Genomic DNA, 15164 nt, shown 5'->3' with positions numbered 1-15164 from the left:
AAGGAATAAGCATCTGACAATTTGTTTTTCATTACCAAAAAAAAAAGTACTGACTTTTCAGTGTATAAGACTAGGTTTTTTTCTTTTAAAATTATGCCAAAAAGAGGGAGTCGTCTTATACATGGATAGTGCACAGTGCAAATTTCTTAAATTTGAGTTCCCCAAAACAGGGTCTTATACACGGAAAAATACAGTAATTGGTTTTTTTTCTTAAAGTCTTTTACCTGATACAGCACTTCTAGAGTTACAGGGTAGAAGAGATTCTCAACTATAATTCGAAGAACAGAACTCTGACCAGGAGGTAGTCCGCCTTCAGTCGCGAGAGCACCTGTAAGGGCCAAGCCTCCGGACTGCACCGCATTCACTGCTTGCAATGCAGCTTGCGCTCTCTAAGGAGGGGGTGGAAAGAAAGGATGAAAATGTTTTGTGTTAAGTTGTGGGTGAACATATCAGACGACACAGCAATTCTTCAAACAGCTCTTGTTTATTCAGAGGCCAGAACAGAACTGAACTGAAGGGTTCAGCCAGCCTGCTTATATAGAGCTCCAGTACAACGTAACTGTAACAAGTTTCTGTAACTATCTAATCACTGAACGTCACTTTCGATCCCTTATTTGCATATGTGGACCTGAACTATCTACAGTATCCCCCTGCTGGCCCAGGGTGAGAACTTCAGTACATAACATTTTGTGTATTGTACATGCCATTGTTAGCTTAAAGGTAAAGGTAAAGGTACCCCTGCCCGTATGGGCCAGTCTTGACAGACTCTGGGGTTGTGCGCCCATCTCACTCAAGAGGCCGGGGGCCAGCACTGTCCGCAGGACACTTCCAGGTCACGTGGCCAGCGTGACAAAGCTGCTCCGGCGAGCCGGCACCAGCGCAGCACACGGAAACGCCGTTTACTTTCCCGCCAGTAAGCGGTCCCTATTTATCTACTTGCACCCGGGGGTGCTTTCGAACTGCTAGGTTGGCAGGCGCTGGGACTGAGCAGCGGGAGCGCACCCCGCCACGGGGATTTGAACCGCCGACCTTTCGATCGGCAAGCCCTAGGCGCTGAGGCTTTTACCCACAGCGCCACCTGCGTCCCACCAATTGTTAGCTTGCACACACGTTATTTAAAGAGTTACAATCTGTAAGAATCTATGTGCCCCCAAAGCGTAACCTTACACTTTCTCTCCACTGCACCCAGTGTGCAAATTGTTCATCTATGGCAGGGGTCAGCAAGGTTTACCTCGCTTGGGCCAGTTCACTCCAGCGGAGATCCCTCCATGGACCAGATTGCACGCACACATGAGTGCATGCATCCGCAATTTTCAGTGCCTGCGTGATTTTCAACACCATGAAAGCGAGTGCCCGCACCACACCGGTTTATCGCAGTGCACAGGGACTCGCCAAGTGGGTGGCTCAGTTCAGGGGTGGCTTGTGGGCTGGTTAAACGACCCCCGTGGGCTGCTTGTGGCCCATGGGCCTTAGGTTGCCTACCCCTGATGTACGGCACACACTAGTGAAGGTTACAAGTTTCCCATTCTGTATTCAGTGCTTCTGAAACATCAAGTGTAGGGCTTGCAAAGCCAGCTCGTTTTCAGGAATTCAGGTGCCTGGCACCTGTCAAAAGTCCTTTGCACAGCACTCGAAGTGCCAAAAAACCAGGTGGCTTTGCTGGGTGCAGTGAGTCAGAGGAGGGGGGAGCAGAAAAGCTTCCCCACCCCTGCTGTTGACTGTCTTGTGTAAAAATCTTTACTACGTAATTGTTCTTATATATGCAGTTGTTTTCACTGTTTTTTATAGTATATTGTAAATTGCTTCGGAGTACGTCACGGGGAACGATTTAATAAACGGAATAAATATTATGAGTGAGCAAAACCTTGCCTTTGCAACATTTCACTCCTTCAAAAGATGTTTCATTTCCAGGTGTTTCCCCATCCCAGTGTACATGCCCCCTTCCCGATTTTTCCAATGGAAAAATTGAGAAGTCCTCATGGGGGTGGAGAAAACCTCTCCTGCCACAGTTCCCGCACCCCTCTGACCTTCACATATGTAGTCAGCACACCTTCAAACTTTATCTATTAGCTGTACTGTCCAGCCTAGTAACAAAACACTAAAGTTTTTAAACTGCTAACTAAAAGTAGCTGAAGTTCAACTTTCTTTGCTCCAAATCAAAGCACTGGCCTGCTTTCAGGAAAGCAAACGAAAGGCTTATAAAAACAGGATTATTTAAGTGGTTTGAAAATCATTTACATACTCATAGTTCTAATGAATACTATGGATTCCCCCCCCCCTCCTAAAAAAGTACCATACTTACAGCCTGATTGGGTAGGTTGTCAGTCTTAAGTTCTCGGTGATTGGAATACTGAATATAAACAGGCTGGCTGCGGAGGTGAGGAGTAACAGGAGTGTAGTAGTTCACCATAGTAACGGCAGCTTCTTCTGAAGCCATTTCTAGGAAAGCCTGCAATTAACACAAACACAGGAACGTTGTGATTGTAAAACCACTTTCACTTGAAAACAAACAAACAAACAAACAAACAAAAAACCGTGCACAGACTGCTGCTTTTATATGTGTTATGTCCATTAAAAATGCATCTATTTACAAAAGAAAACGTTGCAATTTTTATTTTTTTACTTCAAGTAGTTCCTTATTTTTATTGTCTAAAGGTGCCTTATTTCACAACTTGGGGATAGACAGGCATATATCAATGTATGACCCAATATAAGTTTTTTCAGAGTGCATTCTGCAAACACCCAATACCATTATAACTGCTAAAGACATTGCAGGAAACAAATAAAATATTTTTTGATTAAATAACACAAGTTTTCTATATTTCTAGTGATTTCCCCCAAAAGCTTTTTTTTTTAAAAAACACCTTCACAACTATACAGTGACCAGCTTCAGATGTGATGAAAAACCATCTGCAACCAGGCCTTTGGCTGAATAGCATCCTATGTTCTTTCAAACGTGTTTTTGGGAGGGGGTGGGGTGGGTTATTGGTTTGTTTTGTTCTTGCTTTTATTATGCGTTTTGTGCTTTTATCTTGTATTTTTATGCTGTGAACTGCCCTGAGATCTACAGATGAAGGGCAGCACAGTATACAAATTTAATAATAATAATATTCCTCTACATGAGCGAGCCTCAGAATTGCACGTTCCCTTCTTCTGCCTCTTTTGTGCACCGAGAATAAGGGATTGAAAGCTTCTACTTCTGATATTAAAGCCATCACAGGTCCCTGACAGGTCCAAATTTTGAGAAATGTGTTTTGTTTAAAACTATGGTCTGAGAGCAAAGCTACGATACGAACACTTTCATGGTTCATGCAGCTGAAGATTGAGGACACCTGCTAGTGACCTGTGCTCTTGGACTGCAAATGGCAGGCAGCTCCCTGAAGGGCTGGAGAGATACTGCAGAACTTCTTTGTAGCCCAAGAATCATGGTCAATAGCCTTTTGGGGACTGGGTATGGGCTAGGCAACAATCTGAGTAACTTCCTGGTTTCCGGCACATGCTTGGTTTATTTTAGAGGCAAAACTATTGTGAGACAATTGGGAGATTTGAATTGCTCAACTCTTTAACTATTCCACTGGATACTAGCCAAATAGCATACACTACATTTTCTTGTGTTTTGGGTATTTACTGCAAAGTATATACATACCTGGCTCTTGCCCTTCAACATCAAGAGATTGGTTACTTTGCCAAAAGGTAGACCTAGAGAAATTATTTCCGCTTCAGTGACGTCATTTGGAATTTTACGAAGATGAAGGACTCGAGAAGGGGAGCAGGGAGATCGGTCTCCTTTAAATTTTTTGTTGTCATTCCCATTAGCTAAGATATAAAGAAACACTTCAGATAAAAATGTATACTTTAGCATTGCTAAAAAATTTGCTTGCTGTGCGGGTCACAATATTAAACCACCTGTACTAAGCAACAACAAGCTTTTTGTTTCCTTATGACATTTGTGTTTGTTCACTACCGGTAATCTCTAGCTCTAATCACAGGAAGTTCTAATTCTGTTTTAGATAAAGTCTGTACGGGTTTATTTCAGTCACAGAACTTGGGAATTTTGCTTTTGGCTCACTGGTTGCTCTAGGAAATCATGGTAACTAATTCACCAGCAACCAAAAGGGCTTCAGCAGCTGGGCGTGTTCATCTACTTCCCATGGGTCCTTTCTTAAATAAGCCATGTGATAGACCCTCCACTGTTGCTACAAGCACAAGTCCCATGGAAAGTTGTCACACTGATCAAACTGGGGTGGTGGCAGCAATCCTTGGGGGTCTGCCTCTGCTTACGTTAACACACTGCAGAATAGCTTTGCAAATAAGTCCTCAGACGTGACCAGCTCATAAAAATTGAACTTTACACAGGAAACAAGGCGAGGGGATATTTGCAAACCTGCTGCAAGGTGTGTTCTTTAATCATACAATCATACCTGTAGCAGGAGTAGAATTGCTCATGGTAAAAGGCCCGTAAGCGAAACTAGGTGGAAGAAGCTCATCAGATCCACGCTGGAAAAAATACCATAAAAGTAAAATGTAAAAATACTTGCGCCTCAAGTTTTATTTTAACACATGTATTTCAGCAACTTTTGATAACAGGAAGATTTTTGTTGAAGGAAAAACAAAGTTTTACTTTAAAAAAACAGTTTTTTTGTGGATTGAAAACCACTATTTTATCCTATCGTTTTATGCACAATGAAAATGTTTCAACATATTGCACAAATAAAAGAATCCACCCTACCAACCATCTGAAAACAAATACTAGACCAACATTTAGATGGGTTCAACACTCACAGGCTTCCTCCACTTATCTAACTAGTCTGTTTTACCCTCTCACTCAAGCTGGCATTCCCATATATATATCTAATATAATGTTCCCTTTTTATTGCCAGTGTCAGATATGCAAGCCACTACATTTCTCACAAAACTATCATTCATATCTCTACACATTCTTGTTGAGGTCTCATATACTTGTTCAACAGAAAGGAAAAACCAGAAAGTCGCAGTTAACCACAGCTTCCCATTTTGGGAACCAGGAACTATGGTTTCTTTTTTTAAAAAAGGCAGGATTTGGAACCAAACACATGGGAGATTTTTCAAGCCCCACAGGCTCTGCAGCATAAACAGCCCTATCCACTTGGCATGCCAAAAATGAAATAATTATGAGGTATAATGAGATATTTCAATGCAAGAGTGGCTTGCTATGAACCGCAGCTGCATTTTCACAACTAATGTATTTTTTCCTCTTCAACAATGGTTTCATAATGCTTAAATTTCTTTCTCTTGGCTCTAAAAAGCTGACAACGGTAGATAGCTTTAAAAAATAAAATAAACACCCAATAATAATAAAATATGAGAACCTTAAAATATGCCCCGCTGCCTGAAAATAAAACAACCCTCAAACTTGTGTTCTACACGAAACCTTGATTGACCTGGTTTGCTAGGCCAAACCATGGATTAGCACAAATGTGCAACCATGTGGGCTCCCAGAAAGGACATTACAACTGCTTTGGGCCTCCCCAGTTTGGTTGCTGCATTGTGCCATGCTAATCCATAGCAGGGGTTCTCTCCCCCCACTTAATAAGTATGAAAATTACTGAGGCCCACCAGCCACAAAAAGGCAATGCAGAGGTGAAAAATACTTTTTATTTTTGCATTTCCCAAACATGCCACTTAAAATATTTTTACACATCTCCTGTTGTTTAATCTCCCCTTCTCCTTTCACACTTAACTTGTATTCTATTTCCTCATAAACTACTTATTTCCTCCTTCCTCACTGCAGCTTTCACATTTTTGTCCCTTCTCTTGGCTTGTTCCTTTCTATTCCCAATTATTATTAATACACATTAACCGTTTATCAAACATCTTTGATACCTGCTCTGCCCCTTTCCCCCTGGGAGGAATACCCGCTTTCCTCCCGCACTGAACCTCTGTTGTCTTCTAGTCACCAGTTTGTGGGGAGATGTTGAGGCTGGTATTGTTCCAACAAGAAGGCTATGGCACAGCAAAGGGGGTGGGATGTTAAGCAAGTGAGGAAGAACTGGGCAGGCTGTGGGCCTGAGGCTCACCTGAAAGGAGGCAGGGGTCCACCATTTGTGAAGCACTGGCTTAGCGTGTCATCCACCTGAACTCATGGTTTAACTTTCTCCAGACTAACCATGAGCAGGAACCAAGGTTTGCCTGTTAATAGCTTATGGTTGGTCCTGGAGATCTAAGCCAAGAGTTCAGAAGACACACCAACCAAAACTATGACTTAGTTCATTGGAGCACAACAACAAATGGTCAGGGAGAAGCAATACAGCTGGGGTAACTTCTCCCAGCTCATATGTTTGTACCAAGGGATCATGCGGCATAACGTGATGTGCAAATCAGGCCATTATGTGGAAGCAAAAATATGTCCTTTGCTGAAACACCGTATATTGTTGCAAAATATTTAAACATGAAATTCTGAACATTTATGTGTGAAGATACTTCTGCTGATGGGGGCTCAATTTTTCTCCTTTCCTTGAAGGACACTCCCCCACAAACATTCCAACTCTAGAAGATAAGGATTTTTCAGCTTTTAAGGGGCTGCAGACATGGGGGAAATCAGTGAACACTACTGCCATGTGCAGGCAGAAATTCCTTCTATTCATGCAATGGGATCTTGCAATTCCAGTCATGATCTTGCTTACCATTTGCCATGACAAACCCCATTTGTGACTAAGCAAAAATGTGGATCGACTTGAAATACTAGTTGAGTAACAGTCAAGTAATTTTAGCTGTATTACACTTAGATCTACAGATCTCTTAAGAATGGGGGGTTGCAGTTTAACTAACTAACAGAGCCTGACAAGCATGCAGGTTAGCACGAAGCAGTTTCACTATAGCCCTCAATGCCTCTTCTCTTTGAAGAGAAAAAAGTATTGTTCAAGGCTAGTGAAAACTTCATAGTGCATTGGCTATAGAGGTAATCAGAACTGTTACAACTGCATTCTTCAACGTAGTTCCTTCCACATATTGTTGGGAGTCAAAACTCCCATCATCCCTGACCGTTGGCAACACTGGCTGAGGCTGAAGGACTTTAGCCCGAAACATCTGGAGGTTGGTTGTTCTGCAGTTATTTTAGTTCAACAGCAAGTGGGAAAGTCTTCTCTAAATCAAGTTCAGAAAAATGTGTACGGAACAGAAGCTCTTTTTAAACACTCTGCTACGTTGCATTCACACACCTCTTCTTTGTAAGCAGGACAGAAAACAGACACAGTGGAGTTTGACAGGTCTGGAAGCACATACTTAAGTTCACATGCCAGAAGGAATTAAAATCAGAAGGAATTCGCTTTCTTGGGTCTAAAAATTCCTGGGCTGCAGCTGCTCATCACAGCAATACTTGAAGGTTCAATATCTGTATTGCCGAGATCAGCAGCAGATGGAACAGCAGAGAATTACCGTATTTTTTGCACCATAACACTCACTTTTTTCCTCCTAGAAAGTAAAGGGAAATGTCTGTGCGTGTTATGGAGGGAATGCCTACGGGTGGCATGCCTACGGATTTTCCTCCTCTAAAAACTACGTGCGTGTTATAGAGCGAAAAATACGGTAAAAGGCAGGTGGTCCACACATTGCATGACTTCTGCTTCTGCTCTGTCATTTTTAAATTCACTTACAGACAGAGGTGCCAACTTGAATAAACTATTTGGGGGGGGGGGTGTCAGGTAAGCTCTGCCCCACAGAATCAATCAGGATGAGGTGCACGCACACCATTTGAACGGCAATGCCCATTAACTTTGGAGAGGGCAACCCCCTGAAATATTTTTTTGGGGGGCGAAGGACCCTTGGCCCCAAAGAGTTAGCTCCTATGCATACAGAAAAGTGGCATGTCTGAGAAAATTATACTTCCCTTACTCACAAAGTGCTGCAACTCAAACCAATTAATTTGAATACCCCTACCCACATTTAACACCCCAGATTTAAACAGTCAATGATTTGGGCAGAGTATGAGGTTACATTTGTGTTACATGGAAGGATTCTTGGTCCAGTGGGCCATACTACAAATAAGCAATAGTAAATGGATCACTATTTCAGAGAATAGCATAGTGAATCTAAGATCATATCAAGTTGTGCTCCTGGAGCAGAGGCTGGCAACCTGGTGCCCATAGGCACTGTGGAGCTTGCAAGGCCCTTCATTGGTACCCCGGGCATTCCCTGCAATGCCACCTGGTTGAATTTTATAGAATGTGTATGCACGCTTCCTCTTAATCGGGACCTCTCTAATCTGTCTCCAATCTAGCATGTTCTGATGTCCTGGCAAAGTAGTAGTTTCTGCCCGTAGTAGTATCATGCTACTTGGGCAGACTGCTTAGGTCTTCCGCTAAAAATAAGAGCAGACTTTACACAATGTTCCCCTTTTAACTACCACTAAGACAGGAGCCAGTGTGGTGTAGTGGTTAAGAGAGGTAGTCTTGTAATCTGGGGAACCGGGTTCGCGTCTCCGCTCCTCCACATGCAGCTGCTGGGTGACCTTGGGCCAGTCACACTTCTCTGAAGTCTCTCAGCCCCACTCACCTCACAGAGTGTTTGTTGTGGGGGAGGAAGGGAAAGGAGAATGTTAGCCGCTTTGAGACTCCTTCAGGTAGTGATAAAGCAGGATATCAAATCCAAATTCTTCTTCTTCTTCTTAACCTGCCTGCCACTTGCCAATTATAATACTTCAAAATGTTTGCACATCTCCTATCATTTGCCTGGAAAACATCAAAGTTACAGGCAATAGAAGAGAGTGGGTTTTCCAATAGAAACTAAACTCATTGCAGACTACAAATACTTAATCAATCCTATTTATTTTTGCAGGCTATAAAATAAAGCCTCCTTGGAAGACCTGTTTGGGCTGGCCTTAAGGGCCCACGGGTTATGTCAGCGAAGGGTGTCCTGATTGTAATAAAACCTCATCCCATCTCCCAAAAAGAATACAATAAAATTATCAGTAAAAACAGTAAAACGTATATTTTGAAAAGTCAAAAAATAATATCAACAATAAATGCGTGGGGATTGCTTTCAAGTATGCGTCACACAATTCATATGACTAACTCTTAAAAATAAATGGATTGGGTTTCTCATATGCACACACTCTCGATTAATTGACTGCTGTCATAAAGCAAATCCCTCTAGTTTGAGGCACAGGAGTCGAACGATTTCCAATTTCACCATAATCTAGTAAAGTCTATATTATGCCTTAGTCACCCCCCTAAATAGCTATGCACCAGAGTTAGAAGTACTTTTTACTTTAAATAATCTAAATCAAACATATTTCAAACAGACGGCAGCACATCCTTAATAGATGTATGTTTTACGTTTAGTTCAAAATGAGGCAAAATGTTTGTCAATTTTTATTTCTTAAAAGTGCCATAGATGTGTAGTTTGCTGTTACGGCTCATCCCTCCTCCTCCATTCTCTGTTTCAGTCTCACATTAACAGCCACCTGGAAATATCACAAACAGTCACTGATGCTGCAATACATCTGGAATGATAAAAGTGAGCAAATATCTCAGATGTTCAAATATCTCAGATGTTTCAACATTTAGATTTCACTATGTGATTCCAAAGAAGATCTTCGTATTGTTGGCATATTTTATGTGAATAGCTGACATTCAAGTTCAACCAGACTAGAATATCCCGGTTCATACAAGTACAGCTATTTAGACAAGAGTGAGCAAAAAATTAGTAACCTGAACTTCTGCACTAACATGTTCTCTTACAAAATGAACACAAACCATTAAGACTCTTATACTCAGTGTATAGAAAATCAGAAACAAGGGTCTTGTACTATTATATTACAAACATCTATTTCAAAAATAATATTGATATACAAATCTCACATTGCTTTCAAACACCTATCCTGATGGGGGGGGGGAATAAAATTCTACTCTACAAGCAAACTTATAGGTAAGCTTCATATATAAAACTGTTTTAATCATGTTTAATGTTTAGGTCGTATTGTAAATTGCTTTGAGGTGCCTCATGGGATGCAATTCATAAATGGAAAAGTAACAACAACAACAGCAACAACAGGTGCTGAGAGAGAAGCACCCTTGGTAATCTTCCCCAGTCCTGCTAGAATGTGTTCCACTTGCCTGCTACTTTACAGAACTTCAATTTCAGCCTTTTGATATTAGTACAAGCTTGATGAAGATTTGTACAAAATGCTATTAGGCAACCCCCTTCCGAAAGTGCCAAATGATGGGTGGACTTCCTTGGTAATCTTTCACCTCAAGTGAAAAGGACAAAAACAGCAGGAAACAATACTGAAATTTGGGATGAATTCAAAATAACTATCGCCACATTTTTTGGGGGGGGTACTATTTTAGTTCCAGCTGGGAACTCTTTAGAATGAAGTAACCCAACACATGCAAAAGAGCTTCTGGTGTCACTTACATAGATCCCAAGATTTCCATTTTCCAGTATAAACAAAGTCCGTGTGGAGCAGTAGCCAGAGGGTTGGGTTTCAGTTCAAAAGTCCTGTTCAGTTATGAAGCCTTGAGCAAGTCAGCCTCAGCCTAAGCCACTCTCACAGGGTAGCTATGTGAAGCTACACTGCTGCTCTGAGCTCCTTGCAGGAATGCAAGAATGCAGATGCGTATGTTGATTCGTGAAGAAGAGCCATTTAGGCTTTGACACGGAAAGCTGGCCTCAGATGGTAAAAAAATCTCACAGAGAAAAAGTAGAAGCGAAATATCGTGGTTGAGTTGGCCCTACATACATACCATTTCACGATGCCAAATTACCTAAATGAGATAGCAACAAGCTTCAGTGACAACAAAGACGTCCCATTCCAATACTAGTCCAACAAGTTGATCAGCAATCTCCCTAGAAACAGGGCTGTTAAATTAACAGAGGGAGCAGCTGTTTCAGCCTTGCCTTCTCACTGGCACAGTTAGTTAGCATGCAGCTAGTTCCATTGTCTCATGTATCAATTATTGAGGCTGCCTGCTAGATCAGTAACAAGATACTATGGGCCTAACAAAAGGCACACAAGACTGTAATTAAAGAGCCAGTGGAAAGGATGCCGATAATTGAAGGAATGGCTTCAGCAACTACGTAAGGACTACAAGGAATAATAAAATCAAGATACCTAAAACTCAAGGGACTCTTCATTCACAAAGGCCTTAGAATATTTCTAGAAGTCTCTTTTCACCACGTTAAAGTATGAGACCAAACTTTGAGAAATTGGTGGTAATTTTTGACTGAGAAAGGTTTCATGTTAAAAAAAACACCCCACTTTCAAGTACAGTGGTACCTCGGGTTACATACGCTTCAGGTTACAGACTCCGCTAACCCAGAAATAGTACCTTAGGTTAAGAACTTTGCTTCAGGATGAGAACAGAAATCGTGCTCCGGCAGCGCGGCAGCAGCAGGAGGCCCCATTAGCTAAAGTGGTGCTTTAGGTTAAGAACAGTTTCAGGTTAAGAACGGACCTTCGGAACGAATTAAGCACTTAACCCGAGGTACCACTGTACAGGTTCAAGTTCAGGGGGTGGCCTCAATGATCCTACAGCTTTTGGTTCCCCAACCAGGAAAATGTGAACAGTGTGCTAAGTCCAAACTGTGCTCATGAATTGTACTCATGTGTTTGCCCCTTATCTATTCTGCAAAGATGTAAAATGCAGCAGAAATTTGCAAGGAACGGAGAAGAGGGCACCAGTAATGTTTGGGACTGGAAATTTACCTCAATAGCAATACAGTCGTACTTTGGAAGTTGAACGGAATCTGTTCCGGAAGTCCATTCAACTTCCAAAACGTATGGAAACCAAAGCACAGCTACTGACTGCCTGGGTTCCAAACGACGTTCGCAAACCGAAACACTTACTTCCGGGTTTGGGAGCCAAGACGTCTGAGTACCAAGGCGTTCAGGATCCAAGTTATGGCCAACTGAACACAGTATCTGATATAGCAAGCTAAATTGGGGTGGGGTGGGGTACATTTCTTTCTATTTATGTATTTATAACCTGCACTTTCATTAAAAATATATCATGGTATACAACATGTAAGAATAAAATATGTGAAAAATATCAAACAAAACATCAATAAATACTAATCGGTTAAAGGAGAAAGTTCATATTGCACAGGTCTCTCTAAACAATATAGTTTTCAAAAGAGGGCTGAAAGAATGGAGGGATGGTTTTCCGCTAAACCTCTGCTTAGAGTAGTTTCAAAGGGCATGCCATGCCATGCTAAAGGCTTGATCCCTAGGGAAGGCCAGCCAAACCTGAGGGGCGTGGGGAACCCGGATCTCAGTGATCAAGGAGGGATGTAACAATCCTTAAGGTACTTTGAGCCAAAGTTGTTCAGGACATTGTGAATTAACACAAGTACCTTGAACCTGGCCTTTTAGTAAATTGGCAACAAGCACAGCTCTATCAGCAGCAGGGTACCACGTTGCCAGTTATCTATTCCTGTGAACCACCTGGTTGCTGCATCTGCGTTAGATGAAGCTTCTGGACCAGACACAGGGCCAGCCCCATATAAAAGCGTATTGCAGTAATCAAGCCTTGAGGTTACCAATGCATAGACCACTGTGGTCAGGCTACTGTGTTGTCCAGGAATGGTTACAGCTGATGTAGGAGTCACAGAGCTTCAAGTGACAAAGATGGATCAAAGAGCATCCCCAGACTGTGTACCTGCTCCTTCAGAGGGAATGCAACAGATCTATCTCCCAGACGCGGCAATCACCCACCCACATGGCCTGCATCTTTTCCAGATTCAACCCCAGTTTATTGATAAAATCCAGTCCACCACTGCATCTATAATGTACAGTTGTGACCAATGTTTTTTCCTATCTTGTACCTACATATTTCCATTAGAAATATGTGGTTTTTTTTGCCATCCCAGTTGAAGTCTCCTGGGCAACATATACAATGTGAAAGTCAGTCTCAAAATGTTCAGCTAACGAAGTGAAAAATAAGCAATTGAGAAACTGCAAATGCAGAAAATCTTGGACTTTTCACACATAGCTGTGGAGTTAGTGGCTACATAAAACCAGAATGTGTATGAGTCACTTGTATTTTTTTCATAGTCAAATGATATTTAAAGAAAGCACCCTTAAACTACAATTCAACCAATTAAATAACTGGCTTCTGTAGTACCAAAAATACAAGCAAGTTTGAGATGCTTAAGGAAATGCCCAATTGTAGTTTTTGTTAGAAGCAAACAACATATTTAGGACAACCAAACGTGAACAGTGCATTAAACCAACTGCTCCAACCATGAATATAGGCATTCTTGAAGTAGTTGACTAAAATTGTAATTTAATAACTCAATAATTAAATCAATACTTAGTTATTTAAAGCAATAAAGGTTATTAACCCTAAACTTAAAGTTAATAAGTGCCAACCTAACCAATAGTATTTAAACTCTAAATAGCATGAAAACCAATTGACGATATGGCCTATACTGAATAATAAGAAGTACTATGGGAGCAACTGCTTTTTTCCTACGTAAACCGCTTATTGCACACTGCTTATTATATACTACTTGTAACTGTTCATATATAACTATAAAAAGGATGAAGTTAAGAACATTCAGGACTATTATCTCCCAGGAAGTCTTATTAGCTAAGTCAGTCCTGTTAGAAAACTCGTATGATCCCCCACAGACACCGAAATTACAATACTAATTTTAAATGACAAATGACTACTCAGTGTCACAAAGCAGAAACTTTATGATAATTAAGGAAACAATGTTAAAATAAATGAGCAGAAAAGGAACTAGGAGGCACAATTCCTCCATTTTAAAGTGAATTCTGCAAGAGTAAGTTATCAGATCCTGCCAGAGGAGCAAGCATTATTACATTCAAGAAAGAAAAATCCTAGTTGACAATTGGCTGAAGGCGATATTGTGATATACAACGCTATTGTTTAATCTTAGCAACCTTAAGAAAACTTTCAGGGATGGAAGGGGATATCATGGTTGTTTTGAAGAAATTTAGGTTGACATTGCATCTGGTTAATAACATACTTGTATGCCACTCGAGAATACACAGGTCAAAACCTTGACTGTGCAAGTGAGGTAACTAGAAAACATATTGGTTGTATCCTGGAATGAAGATGTCCTACTAATTATGGTTCTCACTTGCTTGAAATAACAGGAAGAAGTTCTTAAGGCAACAAAACAATTGCTCTGGATTCTATGGTTAGAAATGAATTGCAATGGATAAGAACTTTTCAAACCATATTAGAATGTCTTAGGGCCCCTTGGAAGCATATTACAGATTCCTCAGAAATCCAAGAATAAAACTGTTAGACTAGATTTATGAAAAAATAAGTTGTATTCCATATACCCAGTCAACGTGCATCCAAAAGTCTGTTTTTGTATGGTTGGGTGTTTGCATTCCAAGGCTGCAATCATAACACCATTTACCAGGGGTGGGGGAGACCCACTGGATTCAATAGGACTTACTTCTGAGTAGACATGGTCCAGAATGCACTATTATTTCTTGAGCGCATGCACAAAGGATCATCTACAATATGCAGGGATCCCTTCTCGCTAAAGTATGGAAATTATTCCAAAAAGATGGCAAGTTTGAAATAACACTGTTCTAGCTAAATGGTCTGTCTGGTATGAAAATGAACTCTGCCTGGGAGGTGACCACAATAAATTTGAGCAAAAGACTGGTATTAGGCCTCTATAACTGGTTAGTAAACTGTCAGCAACTGAAAAGAGGATCTGTTAGAAGGCTCAGTGTTCCAACAGCTGTCAATCTTACCTCTTTTCTCAATCAACCTCTTTTCTACAAGCAACCTCAAAAAATTAAATTGACCACAAACGGTCTGAACAGAGAAAGTAAAATCCAGAATTAAAATGTGCAATTCATCTGTAAGAAACCCAACAATTTCAAATGCTGTCAGACTTCAACAGGTGAGTGCTACTTCTTAACTTTCAAACTAATGAAAAATGTCTTTATTATGCTTCTGGTGCTGAACCTAAAACTGTATAGATTCTGATTAGTAAGGAGTCCTAAAAGATAGCTTTTCAAAAAGATAACATATATGCAATCTGTGTAACACCTTCTTTCTTATCACTGTACAATTCTATTCAGGTGTTCTACTATGTTTAATCAACATACAAGGGGGAAGCAAAGACAAGCATGCTACTATTGCCTGTCAGTTGTCCTTCACAAGCTGAAGTGATAACTTCTGCGATGGGGAGGC

General features: G+C 41.0%; 1 protein-coding gene across 4 annotated transcripts in view; it reads right to left on the bottom strand.

The window, feature by feature from the left end:
* Nucleotides 1-15164, bottom strand: part of PTBP3 (polypyrimidine tract binding protein 3) — a 45094-nt gene that overhangs the window by 15947 nt on the left and 13983 nt on the right. For 2 of the 4 annotated variants that reach the window (XM_028713060.2, XM_028713058.2), the window contains 4 exons: nt 4422-4497; nt 3647-3816; nt 2303-2449; nt 225-389 (listed from right to left, as the gene is read on the bottom strand). In XM_028713060.2, coding sequence (XP_028568893.1) covers nt 225-389; nt 2303-2449; nt 3647-3816; nt 4422-4446 — 507 coding nt within the window. In that variant the 5' untranslated portion in view covers nt 4447-4497. The remainder of the gene's footprint in view (nt 1-224; nt 390-2302; nt 2450-3646; nt 3817-4421; nt 4498-15164) is intronic. The other 2 variants (XM_028713061.2, XM_028713059.2) reach the window with 1 other exon arrangement.

The sequence above is a fragment of the Podarcis muralis genome, chromosome 17 (assembly GCF_964188315.1).
Source record: "Podarcis muralis chromosome 17, rPodMur119.hap1.1, whole genome shotgun sequence".
In the NCBI taxonomy this organism is placed as follows: domain Eukaryota; kingdom Metazoa; phylum Chordata; class Lepidosauria; order Squamata; family Lacertidae; genus Podarcis; species Podarcis muralis.
Note: the sequence above shows the minus strand (reverse complement) of the source record. Positions and strands in the feature narration are given on the sequence as shown.